Source organism: Lemur catta, chromosome 3, assembly GCF_020740605.2.
Source record: "Lemur catta isolate mLemCat1 chromosome 3, mLemCat1.pri, whole genome shotgun sequence".
Classification (NCBI taxonomy): domain Eukaryota; kingdom Metazoa; phylum Chordata; class Mammalia; order Primates; family Lemuridae; genus Lemur; species Lemur catta.
Genome location: NC_059130.1, coordinates 25,003,166 through 25,025,493, shown reverse-complemented (window position 1 = coordinate 25,025,493; position 22,328 = coordinate 25,003,166). Strand labels below are relative to the sequence as shown.

Here is a 22,328-nt window from a genome sequence, read left to right as displayed (position 1 = left end):
TGAAGTCAAGGCCTTTAGTTGTGGTCCCACCACACAGCCTGTGGAACATTTGGTCAGTCAGTGAGGGCAGGGCAGTGAGCCTCAGGGGCCAGTCCCTGAAGGAAATCCAGGCAAGCTTAGGAGGGTGTGTTTAGTGTGTGGTGTTAAAGACAATGAGGACGCTAAATCCAAGAGGTGTTTACTATAATGAGTATTGGAGGAGGGTGGGGTGGGCGGGGATGGGTTCCCTCATCCAATTCTCCAAGGCTCTAGGGTGACTCATTCTTCCTTGGGCTCAAGGGTGGAGCTGATATTTGTTCCCCCATTTGTGCCCTGCTCCCCCTGGCCCTTGGCATTCGCAGTATCTCCAGCCACTAGAGCCACATTCCTCAGATAATTGGTGTTGAAACAGTTGACCTGCTCATCCCCAGGATTGAGGTCACAACAGAAGGCAGGGTCTCGCCAGAAGTTACGTCGGGGACCGCACAGATCTTCAATGAAGGCTAGTTTCTGATGAAAGAGAAGAGTGAAACAGATGCTGGTGAAGGGGTGATGAGAGGCCAGATGTGGATACTTGGGTGCCCAAAGTCCCCCTTCCATCCATTCCTGCTCTCTTTCTGGATGCCTTCCTGAGGCTCACAGAGTGCAAGGCTGCCTTGCACTGCTGGATTCCTTGTGGCTGACAGATGTGCACATCTGGGAATGCTAGAAGCTTGAGGCCCAGAGAAGGCATAAATAGGAACTTGGAAATGGGGGGCAGGCCAGCTCAGGAATGAAGACTTCTGGCAAGAAAAACATGTCCCCCACTAGTCCTCATTCTTCCTGAGGGCTGGTTTGAGATACTAAAGAGAAGGGGTAGCCTGAAGTTCTAGCCCTCACCCTCCCCTCCCATGCATCCCTCTGGAGACTATGATCCCCCTTTCTCCCACATTCACCTCATCCTCGGCACAGCAGGCTTGTTCTGGAAATGGTAGTTCACAGCAGAGGGCAGTCATGTTGTGGATCAGCCCAGGAATCTGTTTACTATGTTGGGGCAAAAGAGATGGGGGTCAGGGTCTTTGGGCAACCTCTGGCACCAAAATGGCATTGAGACACCATGATTTTGTTCTTCCCAAGGGTGCCCCAGAAGGAAGGTTTTTGGGAAGGGAAGAGAGTCGGGGAAGAACTGGGGGAGACTCACTGCTTGGTGAGAACTCTTTGTTTTCCACAGAGATGGCCCATAAGGTTGGGAGTGACTCGGCTGATGTCAATGGTCAAGATGTCCCGGTCATAGTTGGGGTAGGGGGCCCGACGGGCAAAGCACTCATCGCGAGCAGGGCTAGGAGGGTGGTGGCAACACGGGTGGTGATGGGTCTTTACAGCATGCTCCTGGTCACAGTATCGATCAAGGGTATCCTCCCACTGTGGGCCAGGGACAGGGAAGTCAGAAGCCTGGACACTTGGCCCCTCCTCTCCTGACCATCTATATCTCTTATTGCCCCCTGCTATGAGATGAGGGGCTCTCAGCCCCAAGGGCCAAGAGCAGAGGGCAAAGAATTAGAGGACAAGGGGGCAGCTTGGATGTATGGGGTTGAGAGGGTAGAAGCCCAGGTGAGGTTCCAAGTGAGCCATGGGAGATGAGCTGGAACAGTGGATGGAGAGGGTCAGGTGAGGCCAGAGCTGGATGGATGGATGGACGGTGGACAGGAACATGTGTGGGGTCGTGGGTAGATGAGGCCAGGAGTGCAGATGAAGACTTAAGATGAACACACTCAGATGATGAACACAATGGATGGACAACAGCTACAAGCAGACGAGCAGGTGGACGCGTTCATGGCAGGGAGGCACATGGATGGACGGACTGGCAGGATCAGAGGTCGAAGATGGGCAGGCAGGCAAACAGGCTGGGGGTGAGGGGCGGCTGGGACGCCCACTTACTGCCTTCCATGTACAGGTGTGGTTGTTTCCCTGGCGGCAGCAGCGCTGGAACTCCCCCTCCAGCCAAGTCAGAGCCTGTAGCTGCCTTTGGATGGGGTCAGTAGCTGGGAGGTTTCGTGGCACAGAGCGGAAGCGTCTCAGGTGGCAGATGTTCTTGACATTGGCCAATGTGGGCACCCCAGGGGGAAAAGGCAGCTCGGGGCCCGAGGAAATACCAGTCTGGTGGCCAGGGCAGGCCTGGAGCTGGTAGTGTGGCTGGGGAGCTTCCTCCTGGAAGCAGGAGAATCGAGCCTCCCCCCGCCGTTTGCAGCACCAGTGGGCTCGAGTCTTGACCGAGAATTCGGCCTCACAGAACCGGGTCATTGCGTCCTCCCACTAGAGCAAGAGGAGTGGATCAGCCCAGCAGCCCATGGTCCACATTCCTGCCTTCCTCTCAGGCTCCAGGGAAGGACCCGGGGCAGGCAGGTAAGAAAGAAGCAGTGGCTGTCCTCTGCTCTCCTGGCACACTGGGGAGGTGCAGAGTAGGGCCAGTGAAAGGGTCCTGAGGTTCCTCCATACCCAGGCCTAGGACTCTAGCCCTTAAAACACACACATACTTTCTGGGGTTAAAGGACACCCCCAGTATCAAGAGCCCAACCCTTACCACGAGTTTTGCACAGTCTAGGCGGTTTGTGTGGCTGCGGCAGCGGCAGCAGCGGGAATATCCAGTCTCCAGGAAATTGAGGGTCTCACCCTGGCGAGTAAGGTGGGAGTAGCCAGACTGTGGCAGGTTCCAGGGGCCATATACCACGTGCTGACGGTCAGGAAGGCAGATCTGGTTCAGATTGTCTGGAGAAGGCCGCCCTGGAGGGAAGCCATCCAGCCGGTGGCTCCAGCCCCCTCGGGGTCGGCTGTGTTGGCAGTGCTGGGCCGGATTCCAAGACTCAGGATTTGGATGGGATTGGCTCACGAATGGAGCTCGGTTTTCTAGAATGGAGAGGGGGAATATGTGGAGGAATAAACAAAGGCTGGATGACGTGGGAGAACTTGAGGTTGAGGAGAAAGGTTTGGGAGGATATAGGGGAAACCAGGAAGAAATTAATCACTTTTGGACTGAGTGACTGAAAGGAAAAGAGAATTGAGGCATGAAATTCACAGCCTCCCCATCTCCTCCCAGATCAGGCCTGTTTCCTGTGCTGCTGCCCAAGGCTCAGGTTCCTGGTTGCTCTCCCCAGGGTCGTGAGCTAAGGCAGGGGGATGGACAGACCAAAGCTGTCACTCACCCTCTCTCTGCTTGATCAGAAGATCATCTCCTCCTGATATGGAAGAGGGGGGGGTCTACTGGGGTATCAGGAGTAAGCAAAAGTCACGTTGGGATGGGCATCTCCAGAAGAGAGGGACCTGGCTAGTTCCCATGCATAAAGAGGAACTCAACAGAGAAAAGTGAAAATAAATGCTATTTTAGGTCATTTAATCACATAACTTTATAAAATAGGTATTATTTCCTCAAATGTACAGATAAAGAAACTAAGGCTTGGAGAGGTAAGTAACTTACTTGAAGTTGCACAGTTAGGAAGTGGCAGAGCCCACCATCTTGCTGGCTCCAAAGCCCATGCTCCAGGGCAAGGCCATGGGGTAAAAGTGGGTGCCTAAAGAGGAGAGGGGTTGCTTACCTTCTTTCTGTTCAATAGTGATTTGGGGAGGGGGCAGCTGTTCCTCTTGGAGAGGGATGGCTTCCTGAGGGTTAGCGGGGTCCACTGTAAGATAGAGGTGAGGGTACAAAGGTGCATGGATCAGGCTGGTGTCAGTAAGACCCATAGTGGGACGGAGGCAAGGGAGTGGGCGAGCACTCACCTTTCTTTTCAGGGAACTGTGGAGGGGGGAGCTCTTCCTTCTGGGCAGGGATGGCTTCCTGAGGGTTAGCGGGGTCCACTGTAAGATAGAGGTGAGGGTACAAAGGTGCGTGGATCAGACTGGTGTCAGCAAGACCCATAGTGGGACGGAGGCAAGGGGGTGGGCGAGCACTCACCTTTCTTTTCAGGGAACTGTGGAGGGGGGAGCTCTTCCTTCTGGGCAGGGATGGCTTCCTGAGGGTGAGGGGGCTGCACTACAGAAGGGGGAGGGCATGAGCAGCCCACCCTTTCTCCTAGCCAGGGCCAGGAGAAGGGGCGTGGCCTCTTCCCTCCTCTCTATCGGAAGAGCGGGAGGTAGGCTGGTTTAGGAACCTGGAGGGGTAACTGAGAAGGGTGTGTGGTGGTCTTACCTTCCCTCTGTCCCTCCAAGGGAGGGCCATGCTGAGAGGTGTCGGGGTGATCCACAGGAAGGCTTTGGATCAGGGGTGGGGAGGGGGGTGCTGCATAGCCAACTAGAGGCAAGAGGGGAGACAGTCAGAGCCCACAGTTCCTCCCGGCCTCCCAATCCTAGGCTGCTCCCCCAAACTCTTACCTTCATGAAGATGCTGCCTGAAGTGCTCTGGCCTCAGCTCCCTCTGCCCTGGAGCCCTGAGGCCTGGAGGGAGGAAGGGCAAGTCAGGGCAGCTATGGGGAGCATATCCCTGCGCAAGGGATGGGGAAGCTGTGGAGGTCAAGAGTGCAAGAGGGACAACCGAGACACGAGAAACCCCTCTGTATGGACCTGCCCTGTGTCCCCTAATCCTCCCAACCCCAAACACACCTAGGCATGACCGACTGGGTTCTGAGAAAGCCTGTGACATTCGGTAGCTCTGCCTCTACCTGGCTTAGAGGCTGGGCCTAAAGGGAATGTGACATAGGGAGCTGAGGAGGGAGGCCCTAATTTCCTCTGCTCCCGTCTCTTTCCCTCAGGGCTTGTGGGTTGTCCTCACAGCCTCTGCAGTGATGTTTCTCTGGCTTTCAGAGGAAAAAGCCCAGATTTGAGCTGGTTGGATCCTCACCTGCCCACCTCCTCCTCCAGGCCCTTGAAATATCTTTAAACTTCTTTCTGATAAGGAGCCTTTCCAGAAGTATAAGTGCCCCCCACTCAGCTAATCTCAGCTGCTCATTAGTTTAGGTCTCAATTTAGGACCTGAGAGACTGGGACAGGCACAGGGAAGGGAATTACTTGTAGTGGATCTGCAGGCACAAAACACTAGGAACTGGGAGGGACAATGACACAGGGCTTTATAGACACACAAACTAGACCTATTGACATTCTCTCAAAAGTTTCTCTCAGAAGTTCCTTGTTTTGTTCAGGCATCAGAGCAGATAAAGATATCAGTGGCTCTTGTGAGCAAAGGCAAAACAAATAAGAAAACAAAATGAAAAAGAAAAAAGCAGATAAAGAATATGTGTGTGCTAGACAGAGGGGGGGGGTCTGTGGATGGACACTCCTCCTCTCCTCCTCTAATCAGACAGGGATTCAGTTGGGGCTCCGTGAGTCTGCAAGCCAGTTTTGAGCAGCCTGAAGGCCCCCTTTCCCTCCCTACATACATCCTACCTGCCTAATGGCATCCTCCTCAGCACAGGTCCCTTCCTCTGGGAATCTGCCCACCTGCTCAGTTGTCCACTTGACTTCAATTTGGTGTTTCTTGGCAGCAACCTCCAGGAGCCCCTCCTGTGCCCCTGCCCCTACTTCCCTGGCTAAAGGCTCTAGTGCCCCAGGCTCCTGGTTGGCCTGCCCGGAAAAGGGAGGCCAAATAGAGAATCATGCTGCTGGGGATGAGCTGTCTGGCATGCCTGGACCCAGGCCCCTGCCCGTGCTGACCCCCCCACTCACCTCCCTCGGAGGCGGCAGAAGCAACAGCCAGACAGGCCAAGACCCAGGCTGCTCTGGGCACAGTCCCCATCCTGGGGTAAGGTCTGGTCACTGGCCACCCAGAAGGTGGGTTCTCTCTGGCAGGTCTGGATTTGAAGGGCCGGGCTGCTGGAAGCCTGCTTCTCTGGGTGTTGTTACTGCTGCTGTGAACTTCAGGGCCGCCTCTTCTCCTCTTTATATGGCTGTCTGGTGCTATTTCCCGCCCTCCTCAGCTTCCTGCCATGACTCAGTCCCAGCTGCTCCTCCTCTGGTGGCCACTCCTCCCAAAGTCACCCTGAAGCCTCTTCAGAGGATTGAGAAGAATGGGGGTGATGGGAGGGGAGCATTCCTATGACCCCAAGAGAAACTGATTCAGAGAATCATGGAGCAAGAGATGTTTGAGCCCTTAGTCTGTGCCTCAATTTCTCCGTCTGCACGTTGCCTAATGTGGAAAAGGGATCTGACAACCTATTGAACTGGGGTTGAGGAAACAGGGCACTAAGAGTTTACAGTGGGGAACAGGACAGCTATCCAAGGAAGCTCCCCTGCCATAAGAGATCTAGGCTGTTCTTTTTCAATTTTCCCAACTCTCTGGGACAAAAAGGAGAGAGGTAGAGTAGAACTTCCTTTTATCCCCCCTCTCAGGAGTCAGAGATGAAGACACATACCCAACAGCTTCAAGTTTATTTATTTTTTAGTTTCACTGTCCTCACATCCGAACAGCCAGAGCCTCCCTCCCTCTGTGGGGTCCCCAAACCAAGGCTCTTTGCAGGAGAGCAGACACATGCCTCCATGTTAATTCTGAGGATTCTGGGGGACTCCAGACTGTCAGCTAGGTTGGGGACTCCCATATTTTTGGAGGCTAATGGCTCTTTTGGTCGGTCTTCGCTTCATCTATGTACAAAGCCTCAGAAAACTTCTTCAGCATTTGGGACCCTGGCGTTCTGTAGTTCCACCAGCCGCCGCACAGCATCAGTCAAAGCCCACTCCCCAAGCTGACGATTATCTCGGGTCCGAATATTCACTGTTCTCTTACTCTGCTCTTTCTGGCCAACCACTGCAGGAAGAGGAAGGGAAGTTTAGGAATTTCAGGGCAAATTCGTCCACATGAGATACTTCCTTTTGCTATGCAGAAATTTAAGAGACCTAAATCTTTAGGAAGGGAGGGAGCAGAGCCCAGATATGCTTCAAAGAAAGGATATATTTAGCTGTGTCTGCTCTCCAGTTCTCTGATCATTCTGAGCAGACAGGGGAATGTTCCAGCCCCTGCATGCCTTATCACTTTCCGTCAGGAGCCCAGGGGTCAGAGACACTGGAGTCAGGCAGAAAAAGACAAACAGATTGAGAACCGGAGAGAGAGGGGGGGTGGGTGGAGGTGGGGGGGAATGTATGTGTGTGTATTTGGTGGTGGTGGGGATTAGAGGAAGGGGAAGATGGTAGGGATGGAACAAAGATGTGCAAGTATGTATGTACAGGATTGTGGCACAATTTGTTCTAAGTGTTCGCAGGGTGAGTGGGGTGTGTAAAACTAGAGAATCAGGTAATCTGGCTAAGGAGTTTCTGTTCCTGGCCTTCAAGCCTGGAAAATAAAAAAAGCAGGAGCATGCCAGAGCTAGACTATTGTCCTTAAGGCCTTTCTCCTCATCCCTTAGGGCTGACTCCATCTAGGTCTAGAATAAACAAGGCTAATTAATTAATGCCTTATTAACCCTTGCTGTCCCTTTCTCTTTGATGCTTCCTTGGTTAATTACCCTAACAGACGCCAAGAGCTAGAGTGGGGTTAACAAGAGGAAAACTGTTGTGAGGGTCAGAAGTGGTTGTAGGGAGGGTGGGCGTGGTATCCTGAATCCTGGCTCCTACCCAGCTCAGGTAATGAGCCCTGATTAACCCAAATATGCAGATAACCAAACTTAGTAGACTTAATAGAAAGAAGAATGCAGAGGGTGGGTGGGAGAACACATGGCTCTGAGGTCCTAGGCTGACCCACTCACTTACCAAACTGAAAGTTGTAGTGGGCAAGCTGGGCCCGGCGGACTTTCCTGCTGAGGGTCAGTCCAGAGTCAGCATCCAGGTCGCTGGCCAGTCCTGCAGCCTGCAGGCTCTGTTGTGCCTGGGACAGAGGTTTGGTGACAGGAAGTTAAGGTACTGGAAGGCTGAAGAGCTAGAGCAATCTGTTTTTTTTTTTTTTTTGAAACAGAGTCTCACTTTGTTGCCCAGGCTAGCGTGAGTGCCGTGGCGTCAGCCCAGCTCACAGCAACCTCAAACTCCTGGGCTTAAGCGATCCTACTGCCTCAGCCTCCCGAGTAGCTGGGACTACAGGCATGCGCCACCATGCCCGGCTAATTTTTTCTATATATGTATTTTAGCTGGCCAGATAATTTCTTTCTATTTTTAGTAGAGAGGGGGTCTCGCTGAGGCTGGTCTCGAACTCCTGACCTCGAGAGATCCACCCGCCTCGGCCTCCCAGAGTGCTAGGATTACAGGCGTGAGCCACCGCGCCCGGCCAAGCTAGAGCAATCTGATGCCACTCATCCTCAATCCCCCCATCTGTTCCTCCTTGCCCTGCCTCAGTGCTCGCCACATCTCCGCATCTCATCTCTACACTGAGCCCTCCTCCCCATGCCCATCCGCAACCCCACGACTTTTCTGTCTGCTTCCTACTCGACATGAGCCCTCAGTTATTCCCTGGACTTTGCCTGCTTCTAGCCACAAGTGCTCAACTCTGGTACTGTCATAACCTCAATTCTCTCTAGGAAGGAAAAATGAAGCCAACATTTCTCCAAGCCCATTTTTATGCCAAGTGCTCTGTTGGCAGCGTTTAACATTTGTTAATGTAACTTTCACACATCTCTACAAGGCAGAGATTAGTCTCATTTTTTTAGATGTGGAATTTTCAGCATACAGGACAGCAGCCACTCAAACCCAGCTGCATGGCTCCAAGTGCTGTGTCCTTGCCACTACCCTGCAAGGCCTCTTCCTACCCATTGTGGGCACCAGACTCCCTACTGGTCCTGCTTCTGCCCCTTTTTTTGCCCCCAACTCCTCACCTCCCTGGCATATTCCTCTTGCTCACTCCTCACAGGGATGACCACCACCTGGAACGGGGACAGCCAAAGTGGCCTGGTTGGGAGAGAACAGATGAGGGCAAATTATTCATTCTGGCTCTGGCCACAAGTGTGGCTGCACGGAGCAGATTTGAGAAGGAAAGAGAAGCTGGCATATGAAGGGGGAACAGGATCTGGAGCATGAACGATCTGGTCTGAGGGCCAGAACAGAAATCCAGGGTCAGACATCTCACCATTTTCCCCCACAGCTTTCTGCCAGCACTCCCAACAGCCTTTCCACAGATCCGAGCACTGCTCGGTGAATGAGGACTGGACGCTCCAGGGCCCTCGCCTGCCTTGGAAGGAAAAAGGGGAGTAGGTGGAATGGCAGAAGTGTCACAAATTGTGCGCCCAAGATCACCTTCCAGTTTTCAAGAAATATTCAGCTCTGGCAGGGGAGAGCATGAAGGATTTGTTTTAAGTTTTTAGGGTCCAAGGTAGAGGGGGAGCTGTAGACCTATCCACAGGCTGTTGAGGGAAAAGGGGATGGGGCAAGGGTCTATACCCCTTGAATTGGAGGTCAAATCTCAAGGGCAGTTGGAAGTCAAGCTGGATTGTCCCACACTGATGGGGCCGACCCAGGGCATCGTGGAGGTGCACGTCAATCTAGAAGAGACAGACGGGAGGGCATGAGAGCAACCAGAACCAGAACCCTCCATTATCCGTGCCACCCCACCCTTTAACTTGCCCATGATCCAGGCTATCTGAAGAGTCATGTCACCCACTGTACCATACTCTACTCCTCTACCTCACTCTGCTTCACCAGCTCTGGCAGTGGTTCTCAACAGCTCTCTCCACTTAATAATGGTGTTATAATATTAGGGGGCAATCCGTACCCTGGCCTCTCAATTGCTTGAGCTCCTCATCTCAGAGACCTTCAGCCCCACCCACACTATGGCTACACCCTTCATCCTATCATCTCCCTCAAGGGCTGTACCTCTGAAAACAGTCCACCAACCACCCCACTCTGATTACTGTCTCTTGGTCTGCCAGATGTGACAATTATTCCTACTACTTACTCTTTAACCCGCAGATTCCTTAACTCCTTTTTCCTTCCCATCCCCAGACCCTTCCCACCTCTGTTTCCTTCCCCGTGCAGCTGTAACCATTCTCCCTAGTCCTTCTTGTACCAATCATGGCTCTTCCACCACATCCACATGGCAATCCCCACTCTGGCAGCCCCTTACCTTCCTACCTCTTTGGCCCTGGAACAGAACTGCTTATTGCTGCCCAACATGTCACATACCACATAGATGCAAAAGCAGAGGTGGATGCCACCATGGAAGTTACTATTTCGAGACTAAACTGGTCCCTTGCTGCTGCCACCAATCTTTTGGCTATACTAATCAGCTCTCTGCCCGTTCTCCTCAGGGATTTTCAAGCTTTCTCTTCTCTTTCTCTTTTTAAAAATAGTATCTCAGCAATTTATTAGATCGATTTAACATAATACACACTTTATCACTGACTATTATCTCTGTAACCCTGAGGATACTGTTCAGCCTCTCTGAACCTTTTTCTTCTTAGTAACATAGATACTTTACTTTCCTAGTATTAGTGCTGAAATTGAGCAATAAAACACATTTTCATTATTCTTTCACATTTTCATTTACTATTTATTAAGCAGCTAAGTAAATACCATGTGCTAGAACAGACATTTGGGACATAAAAATGAGGAATATACACGTTACCCCAGCATAGTGCAAAGCAGCTATTGAGCACTCAAAAGATTTCACCTGTATGGTTCATATAATAGTTTTTGAGTAATTTCCTCTCTCTTCATGTCTTCATCCCACTCACTGACAACTCTCCTCTCCTCCACTCCCATCTCAGCAAATGATCCTGCCTCCTACCTCATGGAGAATTCAGATGATTGATATCACGGGATGAGAAAATACCTTGACTTCTTGTCACCACACCTGTAAACTTCCTTGCATCTACCCTCAGCCTTTCCTTCCACTCTGGATACAATGGCAATGGTGGTCCCTTCTGTGAAGGGCTCTCAAGCACACCCCAAGCCTCACGAAGGAACTTCCCTCTACTGTAACCCCTTCTCTCACAACTTCCATTTCTGTCTCCAAAATAGGCTTCCTCTCATCATAGCATTTAAACATTTTCAAATCTCTCGCTTCATAAAAATCTCTCTTTTGATTACTTAGATCCCTTCAGTTACTCTCTTTTGCCTTTATAAGAGCCAAACTTCTTAAAAGAGTTATATTCATTCATGCACTGCTGACTCCACCCTCAGGCCCCACTTTACTGAAAATGGTGCTTCAAAACCTAATAGCCTTGGCCTGGCGCAGTGGCTCACGCCTGTAATCCTGGCACTCTGGGAGGCCGAGGTGGGCGGATGGTTTGAGCTCAGGAGTTCGAGACCAGCATGAGCAAGAGCGAGACCCCGTCTCTACTAAAAATAGAAAGCAATTAGCCAAAACAACTAAAATACATACAAAAAAATTAGCCGGGCACGGTGGCACATGCCTGTAGTCCCAGCTACTCGGGAGGCTGAGGCAGAAGGATCACCAGAGCCCAGGAGTTTGAGGTTGCTGTGAGCTAGGCTGATGCCACGGCACTCTAGCCCGGGGAACAGAGTGAGACTCTGTCTCAAAAAATACCAAAAAAACCCCTAATAGCCTTCTTACTGAATCCAGCAGATACTGTTCAGTCCTTTTTTCCCCTAAGTTCTTTCACTTCTTCCAACTTGCCATGTGACTTTTCATCCCTACTCCCAGCCTCTGCCTGCACTGTTCTCTACTGAAACACATCTTTACTTGGTCAACAATTATCCACCTTTCAGACTGGAAAGTGAGTCCTGCAGGAAGCCTTTCCTGACCCCCGGAGTATGCTAATCCTCTGCCCCCACCCCAACATGCTCCCTTAGTATCTACACAGCACTGATCCCACAGCACTGACATGGCCTATTTACTTTCCACAGCCCTCACTGGACCAAGTTCCATGGGAGCAGGAAATGTATTTTTCTTCTTTATATCCTATATAAGTTTAAAACTATTTCTTTATACCTACTAAATATTAAATAAAACAAAGCAAAAAATAACCCATAATACTCTGAAACAAAAATAAAAAATAAAAATAAATAATAAAACACTAATTAGGGTCCCCAGCTTACCTTAGGCCCATAGAAAGCACCATGTCCAGAGTTGAGGTCCCAGGGTTCTCCAAATTCCTCCAGAGCCCGTTGAAGTACCTTTAGAGGGAATGAGACAAGAGAGGAATATATTAATATTATCTTAGACTTCATGAGCAACACATCTCTACAGTCCCCAACAAATGATCCCCTCAGCATTTGCCTCTATCTGAGGACCATGGTTACTGCACCCTCCAGCCCTTTCCACTAGAGAGTGGTTTATCTGCCTCTGTTTCCCCACCTCCTGCTCACCTGTTCAGCCTGGTCCCAAAGGCAAGTGTCCCCCAGGAAGCCAGAAGGCCGAGTGGACAAAGCCAGGTGGAAAGAGAAGCCAAGGACGGCATAGACAGAGCGGAGGAAATCAAGACAGCCTCGGATCTCTGCTTCCAGCTAGGGGCAGGAAATAAGGGTGGGTGAGCTGTGTACCAGCTAGAGATCTAGGATGATGGTAGTCTGGGGGAAACAGGGGGCAAAACATAGAAAGGCACCAGAAGAAAACTGGGGGTAGAATGTAGCTCAACTGTAGTATACACAGAGGGCAACTGAAGGTCAGGAATGTCAGAGTTTCACAGAGAGAATGGCAGGTGGTCTAGAGAAGCTTTGATGGAGCCAGGGAAGGGCCACCTGATCTGGTGCACAGAAAATGTGAGCATCATCCTGCTGGAAGCACCGCAGCCGGGTCAGTCCCCCCAGACCACCAGAGGCTTCAGCCCGGTGCAGGGCCCCGAAGTCAGCCAGTCGCAGGGGCAGCTCCCGCCAGGATCTGGGCCGGTGGGCGAACATCAGGCTGAGGATGGGGTGGGGAGGGGAGGGGTCAGGGCCACAGGGAGAACTAGCCCCTGAAGATTGCACCCCACCCAATCAGCTTGCCTACTTTCTCTGCACCATCAGCTAACGCCGTCTCCAGCCTTAGCACATCCTCCCACTGAGTCCTGTCAATCCCACTCATTGCAGCCTGAGTCCTGCCTGGTTTAAAAGTGAATTTCTCAGTAACACAGTAAGAGACATCATTTACTGTGCCTCTGTTCTGTGATGGAGCAGAACTTTGGATAGCAACTTCAATCCTTGACATTACTTGCAAGGAGACTGAGGCCTTAAGAGGCATGATGATTTTCTCAAGTTCACGTGGTTAGCTAGAGGGCGGATTCAAGACTCAAATCAGGTGTCCCAATACTTTCCCAAGGTGCTTTCTGTTACTTTCTAGCAACCCAGTTGTAACCCTAACCCCAGGAGGACCCAGGCCTCCTGGCTCCCAGCTCACCAGTGTGCAGGGCAGTTCATGGGCTTGAGGGCAAGTGTGTCTGTGGGAAGCCTGGTAGGGTGGTCACTCCGGGAGCTGGCAGGCCTGTCAGAGCCTGGGGACTGCAGGGCAAACATGTCTTCCCTATAATGCTCCCAGTGCCCTGACTGTTCCCAGAGTTTTGTAGAAAACAGAGTGGGGGTTTTCACCTCTGAGAAACCACGACGAGCATACTCAGCCTGGAGAGGAGGATACAGACACGGAAGGTCAGAGTAACTGCGAATAGAGGAGGCAGGGTGGCAACTGTGTGACTCTCCTGGGCACTCAGGATCATAGCCACAACCCATTTAATATTAAATACCACATCCCATCTCTGTGCTCCCCCACTGCAGACCACATAATTGTAGTACCTTGCTAGAGGTCACCAGCACTTTGCAATATTTATGTGTATGCTTCCAACCCGCCTCTTTTTTTTTTCTTTTTTTTTTTTGAGACAGAGTGTCACTTTGTTGCCCTGGCTAGAGTGAGTGCCGTGGCGTCAGCCTAGCTCACAGTAACCTCAAACTCCTGGGCTTAAGCAATCCTACTGCCCCAGCCTCCCAAGTAGCTGGGACTACAGGCATGCGCCACTATGCCCAGCTAATTTTTTCTACATATATTTTAGTTGGCCAGTTAATTTGTTTCTATTTTTAGTAGAGATGGGGCCTCACTCTTGCTCAGGCTGGTCTCGAACTCCTGACCTCGAGCGATCCACCCGCCTCGGCCTCCCAGAGTGCTAGGATTACAGGCGTGAGCCACCACGCCCGGCCCCAACCCGCCTCTTTTAACTCAAACACCTTAGCTTCTTCTAGGTCCTCAGCCCTTCCCTGAGTCTTCTTTCCCCTGGATTTGGGTCTCCCTTACCCTGATAAACGCCACCAGTGCATTATACACCCTTGTTCCTCGTGGCAGGAAGAAGCAACTCCCAGGGCTCAGTTCATGGAAGAAGAAGAGCTCCTGTTCCTGGGGTCAGGAATGGCAATGGTCATTTCAAAGGGAGGGGAATGGATTTGGAAGCCAGAAGAAACTGATGGAGCTGTTCAGCCTGTTTACCTGAATCTGCTCCCAACTTCACAATCATGTTCCTTCCTCTTTCTCCAACCCTTATTACCATCCCTCCTTATCTTCCCAGTCTCTGTACCTTCCCAATGCGCCGGTGGTCCTGCAACTCTGCTTTTTCTCTCCATGCTTCCCAAACTCTCAGTAACTCTGCTGTGGGGAAGGAAATCCCTGATACTCTCTGCAGTGTCTCTGGGGCCCCTGAAGACCTCCACAAGGATGATGAGTTCTGTGGGAGGACATAGGGAATCAAAGGGAAGACAAGGACTGAGGTTACCCAACCTCTTTTCCAAGCCTCATATAATACTCTCATTGTAAGCATCACAGGTGCACCACTTGACAATGATCCTGTCTCATCTCTCTCCTCCCACCATCACCACCAGTAGGATGGACATCCCCATCCTCTAGACATGCCTCTTCCATGTTTACAACCTTGGAGTTGCCTGACTCTTGATTCCAACATACATCCTGGTGAAGCCTAACCTTACTCTGCCAACTCTTTTTCTCCCCATTCTCACTACCACTGCCTGACCAGTACTCCTGTACTTCCTCTTCTAATCAACGACTGCTTAGGGGAGTAACCATAAGCTCTGGTCAAATGTCAGTCTGCCCTGCCCCTTATCAATATCCCACAGAGCTACTAGAAAAATCAGTCTTCTACACCATATCCTATTCTTGGCCACATGAAATTCAAAAGCCTCTGCTTGTGCTTTCCTTTAACAATAGTACTAATACAAAACAGCCTACATTTTATAGCACTTTTTAACTTTTCCTCCTTTCTCCTCCATTGGTGGGTTTTCATTGTCTTTATGAGGTAGATTTACTGGTAGGACAGGAAGGAATTAATAACCTCATTTTATAGATGGAGAAAATGAGTAAGGAGATTTCCCGAAGGCACTCTGCACACCTCATTAGTGCAGAGTGAGGGCTATGCAGATGGCTAGGTTTTCAGTTCAGGGCTTTTGCTCTAGGCATCTGCCTATCCCTTTGCTCCTTGCTCCTATCCTATCTAGTAACTCATCTTGTCCAGGAACAGTATTTTCACAAAAGGCATGCCCTTGACTTAAGGTGTTCTCTTTGTGTCTGTCAAATGTGTTCATCTGTCCCCCTGGACCATGCCTCCTCCCTCTCCAGGAGCCTTCCCTATATGACCGTGTTTAGCCTGCTCAGGCACTCCTATTCCATCTGCCTTAACACGGATGTCAGAGGGGATCTGGACTGGCTTCTGGGCCCTGGCAGGGTGTCCAGTATCTGCCATCAAACTGGGAGTTTCTAGAATGTGAGGTCTAAGAATCTTTCTCCTTCTGGATTTTCCCCTTAGCTATCAGAGTAGAGGCTGAGAGAAGGGATCTTCTTCCTATTCTCCTGCTCACTCCATTTAAAACAGGAGTCTTAATCTAACTCTGCCCCCACAACTGACTGTTAGCAGCTTCAGTCCTCCAATCTGTCCAGTATGCCGAAGATGGGGGCCCTGGCAAAGATCAACCAACGTGCCGCACCTGGGAGAAAGAAGAGGCCAGTTAATGATTTCCAGATTCTTGAGCTTCTAGTTTTCTCCCTTTCATGGCCTTTAGGTGACAGAAAAAGGAGGTGAAAAGGAAGGAACTGTTCTATAGACAGAGCAATGGCAGATAAAAATCAATTCCGGGTCCCATTTCTTTTTCTAGAACAACACAGATTGCCACCTATCTTCTTTGCCTTATCCCATTTCTGGCCTTCTTCAGTGCTTCCCCACCTCTCTCTATTTCTCTTAATCTTGACAACTCTTACCCATATACTGTTGCTGTTGGACCTGTCACTTTCTCCTCAATCAGGTGAAGCTTAAAGGGGTTATCCTGGAAGGAGGTAGAAGGGAAGACTCAAGATAAGTCTTTATTCCCACAAAGATGTCCTGGAAGAGAACCACCTCTTCCCTCCACCCTACCTTGAAGAGCTGACGAAGCTGATCCCGGGAAGCCACTAGCCTCCGGAAGGGTTGGGCAGCGGCTGCAAGTTCCTGGCAAATCCGCTCCAGAGCAGGCAGCTCTGAGCCCTGGATTGTCCTGGAAAGAGGAGAGGTGGTTGGCTTGCATCCTGTAAGATGCATCAATCACTTGGGTGACATACCTGTTAGCTAGGGGATGAAGTCCTGCCTTTTAGGAAAAAAAAAAATCTAGAGTCATCGGCAAAGACAAACTAGGAAAACATAAATAAGAAATCAGGTTACATATTTTAGAGCTGGAGAAAAAGTTCTATGCATGAAGTTAAAAGCAGGGTGTGGGAAATGGACAAAATTAGAATAGTAATGAGAGGATGAAGTAACATTTGAATTCACGAAGGCTAAGAAGATAAGTTTCAAGCAGAGTCAGCCAGAAGAGGAGGGACAAGGACTAGTGGAGAATGTGGTACCAATGTCATAGTTGAGGCCCACAGAAGCCCTCTTCCAGCTTTCTCCTCCAAATTGAACATGCTTGGGACCCCTGAAAAGGGTCTCAGAAACCACCCCAGAATCCTCTTCTTCCTTCCTTGCATTACTCACCGATCCTTTCCCAGGAAGAAATCATGGTAAAAGCCACGTTCTGTACTTGGACCTCGGCAGAGAATAGCACCTAGGAATTGTTCAGCTGCTGCCCCTAGGACATGGGTGCTGGAGTGCCAGAACACCTGGGTTCACAAGAAAGTTTATAAGTTGATAAACTTTTCCCTTAACTCCTGGATCTCTGTTCTCTCCCTCAGAGAAGCTGGTGAGAAAACCAGTATGGCTCTAGGAAAAACTACGACAACATGGAGAACCTAGACTTTGGGAGTGACCACTAAATAGTAAAAGGTTTAAAAAAAAAAAAAAGACTGCACAGAATAGAAAGCACAAGGCCAGTATCTTTTCTTCTTTCAGTGCACAGAAGCCCCAGTTTTACCCCTCCTCAATCCTTGGTGCTTCCCAGTCCTGGAGCATAGAAGCAGGAGGCCAGTCATCCTCTGCTGCTCCTATAACCTTTCAGGGCTTCAGAATAAACTATCTTCTTAAGACAGTAGTTCCTTAGGGCTTTTAGTCCTATTTTTTTTTTTCTATCCCAGTAATCTAGAGTAATACAACTACTCCTCTAGGATCTGGTCACCATTTACACAAAGATGACATGAGAACTCCATTTTTCTGGATGCTAATAAACAAGGTCTGTGTTACCCAAGCTGAAATGAAGAGGACAAAGTGGGAGGGTGGCCAGGTTGTGTGCTCAGTTGTGGAAACCATGTTAGAAGTGAATATACACTACAGATGACTTATAATGGATGTACTCAAGAGATGAAGGGGCTGAACTGGCATATTATCCTTCTGTTTTTCAATATATTATCCTTCCTTTCAATTGCACAAACATTTGCTTAATAGACCGAAGCTAAGTAAAAACTTTCATCATTGAGTTTTCAGATTAGCCAGGAATAGTCAGATAGTCAAGATAGTCTGTGATAAGCTCCCTCTCATCTGCAAATGGAGAAACTGAGGCAAAAGAAATGTTAGCATTTCCTGCTTACATATCTCTTAGTTTAGTAGCCACTGCATCCCTGATAAGAAAGAAACTTACCGCTTTCCCCTCTGGTGAATCGAATGTCAGAAATCTGAGATCAGAATCTGTCTCCAAGGGCCGCTCCAGATCATAAAATTCTCCATTCACTTGAGCAGCCACTGCAGTATCTGCCAGTGTTGAACTTCAGCAGTGGAAGGTGGGGATGAAGAAAAAGACAGGGTTACAAGGCACAGAAAGGCAAACATAGCATGTTCTCACTCATATATGGGAACTAAAAAAGTTGATCTCGTGGAGGTGGAGAGTAGAATGACAGTTAAGAGAAGCTGGGAAGGATGGGGATTGAAGAGAGAGATTGGCTAATGGGAACAACATACAGTTAGATAGAAGGAATAAGTTCCAGTGTTTGATAGCACAGTAGGGTGACTATAGTTAACAATAATTTATTGTACAGTTTAAAATAGCTAGTAGAGTTGAAATATTCCCAGTACAAAGAAATCATAAATGTTTGAGGTGATGGATATCCTAAATACCCTGATTTAATCATTACACATTGTATGCATGTATCAAAATACCATATGTACCTCATAAATTTGTACAATTATGTATCAATAAAAAAGTAAATTAATTTAAAAAAGGGTTACAATCCACAGGGGAAGAGAGAGACTAATCTGTCAACAACCGTATACCTGCAAAGAGAAAACAAATTACCAGAGCAATAAAACCTATCATTTCTTTCCCCAATGGAAGGGCAGAGACTCTGATGCAGAAATTAATTCAGATAAAAGAAATCCTCCACCGGGCGTGGTGGCTCAAGCCTATAATCCTAGCACTTGGGAGGCCGAGGCAGGTGGATTGTTTGAGCTCAGGAGTTCGAGACCAGCCTGAGCAAGAGCAAGACCCCGTCTCTACTAAAAATAGAAAGAAACTATATGGATAGCTAAAAAAATATATATAGAAAAAATTAGCCGGGCATGGTGGCGCATGCCTGTAGTCCCAGCTACTTGGGAGGCTGAGGCAGGATTGCTTGAGCCCAGGAGTTTGAGGTTGCTGTGAGCTAGGCTGACGCCACGGCACTCTAGCCCAGGCAACAGAGTGAGACTCTGTCTCAAAAAAAAAAAAAAAAAGAAAAAAAGAAATCCTCAAGAAAGGCTATCTTGATGGGGATGGAATAGGAACAAGCAAACCAAGTTTTCTTCCCCTGCTCAGGTGCAGAGGAAGTAAAGGGGGAGGATAATCCTAGTAAGCACAGGATGGGCCTGGTACCTGATCTTCTGGGCTAGTTGGTAAGGGGTTGTGTTCCATGCCACAGCATCCACTTTCTGGCCTCCAGGAAGTGATATCTTAATAGTTCGGGGTTCCTTCTGTGCCATGCTTGCCAACCTCTTTACGTGAGCAGCCCATAGCTCCTCAAAAAGGCCAAGCCGTTCTGCCAACCAGTGCGGAAGGGTCGGCACAGCTGCCTGGAGGGAAAGATATGTTAGCAGGAAAACATAGGTCCCATCATTCCTTTTTACGATTGGGGATGATAGGACTTGTGGATATTTAAGTGGTCTTGGTCCTAATCTCTAGTCTTTTAGGTGACTGGGTGATACAGAGCCCTAGGCTGGGGACCCCACGAAGCTCTGCGCTCCCCAGACCGCAGACTCAAGCAGCAAGGCGGCCCTGTCCGGGGACAAGAGGGACTGCGGAAAGCAGTAGTGGCAGGAGGCTGGGTTGAGAGCCTACATACATCCTGGGGCTTTGGCTGGGCTGGGTCCGATGCAGTACGGAATTTTTGGATACCTCACGCACCGTGTGCAGCCCGCAGGCCTGTAGCCCTGAGAGCCGGAGCCGCCGCCACCTCTGATACAGTCCCATGTTCCTTCAGACCCGTTCCTACAACCTCAAACAGAGTATCGCCGCTTCTCCACCAGATTCCTCATTGGCTTCTGGCCCAACAATGTTTCTGCCTATTGGTTCCTACAGCTGCCACTCTAGCCTGGCACCACCTCCAGGAACTCCGCGGGGTACACCCCACACAGCACCAGCAGCTGTGCAAGTGGTTCCGGCTGACCGGAAGACCGAAACTGTAACACACGCCCGCAATCCTCAGACCCGCAGCGTTTCAGCTGAAACCCTAAAGGAGCAATAAGGTGTCCTGTGGATTTGACGACAGGAGGTGGTGAACTTTTGAGGGCAAGAATGAGAGAAAAACAGACAGGAAATGGTAGTTAGTAATTTCCCTTTAACCAAAAATATTCTTTTGCAAAGTCCTTACAGCAGATAGAAAAACGTTAAGACTAAGCATAAACTTTAGAACCAGATAGACCTATCTGTGTAAATTCTGGATCTGCCATTAACTATGTAATTTTGGGCAAATTATTAATTGCTTTAAGCCTCAATTTTTCAACTGTAAAATGGGAATAATAATAATATCACTCTCAATTGTGGAGTTTAATGTAAATCGTCTAGTATAGTGCATGGTTTTTGGCAATGGGCAACAGAAACAAGAAGCAATTATGGTAAATGGATATAACAGCTTTAAGGCTGAAGCAAAGAATCTGCAAAGGTCACTTTGAGTTCCTTCATATTCATGGTGCTTAAAACGGACTTTGGAGACCTCTTAATCTTACATATGAGGAATTCAAGGTCAGAGAAGGTGAGTGATTTAAGGTAAAACAGCAAGTGCTGATGCCAGCTTCTGAATCCAAGTCTTGTACTCTTCCCACACACCATGCTTTTTCTAGCAATAGTTTACTTCCAATATACTCCCCCAGCACCTCAGAAAAAAGTGCTTAACTAGATTAGCCCTCTGCTCCCTACATAAAGCCTTTTGCCTCTCATTCCCATCCCAGCTCTCAACTTCCTTTATTCCTTCTCTTCCCTCTCCCTGCTACATCTAGGACACAAGAGTAGGTATATTTGATTACTTTTACACAGTAAAAATGGAAATATGGTCAGATTTGTAGTAAAGTATGAAAGGAAATGGATTTGGGGGCAACTGTCAGGCTCTCAGTAATTCCCATCATTCCCCTCACCTGGGGGCGGGGATCGTTAGAGTTGGTTCTGAAGTTTCAATGGTGATAGAATCAGGGGTTGTGGAGGAAGAGCTGTCAGAGAAAGCAGTTTAATCTAGGTTTCCAGAGAGGCCGGAAGTTCTGTCTGGGGAGGGCAGTTGATCTGAGTCATAAGCACCACTCTGGATCTTGGCTCCATCTTCTGGTTATGTTAGACACCCTGAAATACAAAGAGAAAGAGACAAAGACTGTGGGAGAGAAGGATTACTTGTGTGTCTGTGTGCGTGCTTGGGAGAAGGTAGTAAGAATTTTTTAAATGGCATTCAGAAAGGGTAATGACTGCAGAATTCTCATGACTCTACACCAAAAGGGGAGAGGTGTTAGATTGTAGGCACTCAATAAATAATTATTGAATTAAGTATGTACCAATCACTGTATTGATTTGGAGCTCCGAAGGATACAGACACTGACAGTTTCTTTAGTCATTCTACATTGTCCTCTTTTGTTAGGATAGTAAAGGGGTGGTGAAATAAGTAGGGTACCCTGAGATGGCAGCTCCCTACACTCATCCCTCATTTACTGCTGCTTACTGTGTGCAGTGCAGTGAGCTGAGTGCTGAGGGAATGCCCACTGATCAAGTACCACCTCAGCTATGTAACTTGTGTTGCAGTGGAGGAAGGAATGCAAGTTCCATCCCATCCGCTGTAACAAGCAAGCAAGCAAGAACAAGCTAAGGCCAATTCATTAATTACTGGTTCTTCTACAACTTCTGACTTGTGATTAGCCTATGTTTCAGCCTTAGGGACTTTTTAAATCCGTTAGATGGCCTGGGAAATATCTATCCCTAAAACTTATATTGCTGTCCACCTTCTACCCCCAGTCCACCAGAATACTATTGAACACCTACTATGTGCTAAGTGCTCTGCCTTTACTACCTCATTTAATCCCCAGAACTGTGTCAAGTAGTAGCTATTTTTATGCTCCCTTTAAAACATGGAAAATGATCCTCAGAGGAGTCAAGCCTCAGTCTACCTGAATCCAAAGCCTGTGTTGTTTATGCTATGCCATACTGCGTCTCAGGGACCAGATTAGTCAATGTATCACGTTTAAGAGCACAGCTCTTTTCCTCTCCAGGGTACAGGACTCAGAGGCTCAGCTACTTGTGGCCAAAGAGATCTTTAATATAGGGTGAAGAGGTGGGTCCAATAAAAAGCCAACAAGAGAGGTGTCTCCCTATTTTTCCTAAGGTTGAGGAAAAGGAAGTGTTAAGGAAATAATGCTAATTTCCACAGAAGCATAGGAAAAGGCAATCCTCAGTAAAGGGTGTCCTAGACCCTTAGCCAAATTTTAGGAAATGCTCAGCTTAATTCCACTTTTATTAATAGAATAGACACTCCAAGTTGACTAAAACCTGAGTTGTGAAGGTATTGTTTTTATAGGTTTAAACTATATGTAAGAATACTCCCCCTTGAACTTAAATACATTTTCTACTTGTCATCAGGATCAGCACATACCTCCAAATCTTAGCTCCTAGAAGCAAATTTCCTCCTATTTCCTTGCACAGAAAAGGTATTGGAGGTTTAAAAAAAAAAAAAAGGAAATCTAATACAGTAAAGTATATAAAGG

General features: G+C 48.8%; 2 protein-coding genes across 8 annotated transcripts; both read right to left on the bottom strand.

Annotated features, from left to right (window-relative positions):
* ECM1 (extracellular matrix protein 1) lies at positions 1–5,820 on the bottom strand. 4 transcript variants are annotated; one of them, XM_045544952.1, is made up of 11 exons: positions 5,608–5,820; positions 4,321–4,383; positions 4,139–4,240; positions 3,905–3,982; positions 3,730–3,807; positions 3,549–3,632; positions 2,540–2,862; positions 1,897–2,271; positions 1,160–1,380; positions 915–1,002; positions 1–489 (listed from the first exon to the last, which is right to left on the bottom strand). In XM_045544952.1, the coding sequence occupies exons 1-11, from the start codon at positions 5,675–5,677 to the stop codon at positions 259–261; spliced, it is 1,713 nt and encodes a 570-aa protein (XP_045400908.1). In that variant the 5' UTR covers positions 5,678–5,820; the 3' UTR covers positions 1–258. The 4 variants fall into 4 exon arrangements, with proteins under 4 accessions (XP_045400908.1, XP_045400910.1, XP_045400909.1 ...); XM_045544954.1 differs by lacking the exon at positions 1,897–2,271; XM_045544953.1 differs by lacking the exon at positions 3,730–3,807.
* A 476-nt stretch (positions 5,821–6,296) lies between these two features.
* TARS2 (threonyl-tRNA synthetase 2, mitochondrial) lies at positions 6,297–19,641 on the bottom strand. Of its 4 annotated transcripts, XM_045544946.1 has the most exons (19): positions 19,489–19,585; positions 18,970–19,166; positions 17,764–17,887; positions 16,728–16,852; positions 16,134–16,251; positions 15,980–16,044; positions 15,630–15,708; positions 14,292–14,438; positions 14,015–14,113; positions 13,321–13,350; positions 13,133–13,233; positions 12,496–12,658; positions 12,124–12,261; positions 11,854–11,931; positions 9,235–9,335; positions 8,924–9,025; positions 8,673–8,745; positions 7,621–7,735; positions 6,297–6,682 (listed from the first exon to the last, which is right to left on the bottom strand). In XM_045544946.1, exons 1-19 carry the CDS (start codon positions 19,561–19,563, stop codon positions 6,534–6,536), a joined length of 2,079 nt encoding a protein of 692 aa, XP_045400902.1. In that variant the 5' UTR covers positions 19,564–19,585; the 3' UTR covers positions 6,297–6,533. The 4 variants fall into 4 exon arrangements, with proteins under 4 accessions (XP_045400902.1, XP_045400901.1, XP_045400900.1 ...); XM_045544945.1 differs by having other exon boundaries at positions 13,133–13,350; positions 19,498–19,641; XM_045544944.1 differs by having other exon boundaries at positions 13,133–13,350; positions 19,489–19,584.
* Between the last annotated feature and the right edge of the window lie 2,687 nt (positions 19,642–22,328).

Excerpts from the sequence above, each read along its gene's own strand:
- ECM1 (XM_045544952.1), bottom strand. The coding sequence starts at position 5,677 with ATGGGGACTGTGCCCAGAGCAGCCTGGGTCTTGGCCTGTCTGGCTGTT. Across the intron at positions 3,983-4,138 it reads CTTGGAGGGACAGAGGGAAG|TGCAGCCCCCTCACCCTCAG; the intron begins GTAAGACCACCA and ends CCCCTTCTGTAG. Across the intron at positions 2,272-2,539 it reads TAGACTGTGCAAAACTCGTG|TGGGAGGACGCAATGACCCG; the intron begins GTAAGGGTTGGG and ends CTCTTGCTCTAG.
- TARS2 (XM_045544944.1), bottom strand. The coding sequence starts at position 19,563 with ATGGGACTGTATCAGAGGTGGCGGCGGCTCCGGCTCTCAGGGCTACAG. Across the intron at positions 15,709-15,979 it reads CCAACAGCAACAGTATATGG|GTGCGGCACGTTGGTTGATC; the intron begins GTAAGAGTTGTC and ends TCTTTCTCCCAG. Across the intron at positions 9,026-9,234 it reads TTTGACCTCCAATTCAAGGG|GCAGGCGAGGGCCCTGGAGC; the intron begins GTATAGACCCTT and ends TTTCCTTCCAAG.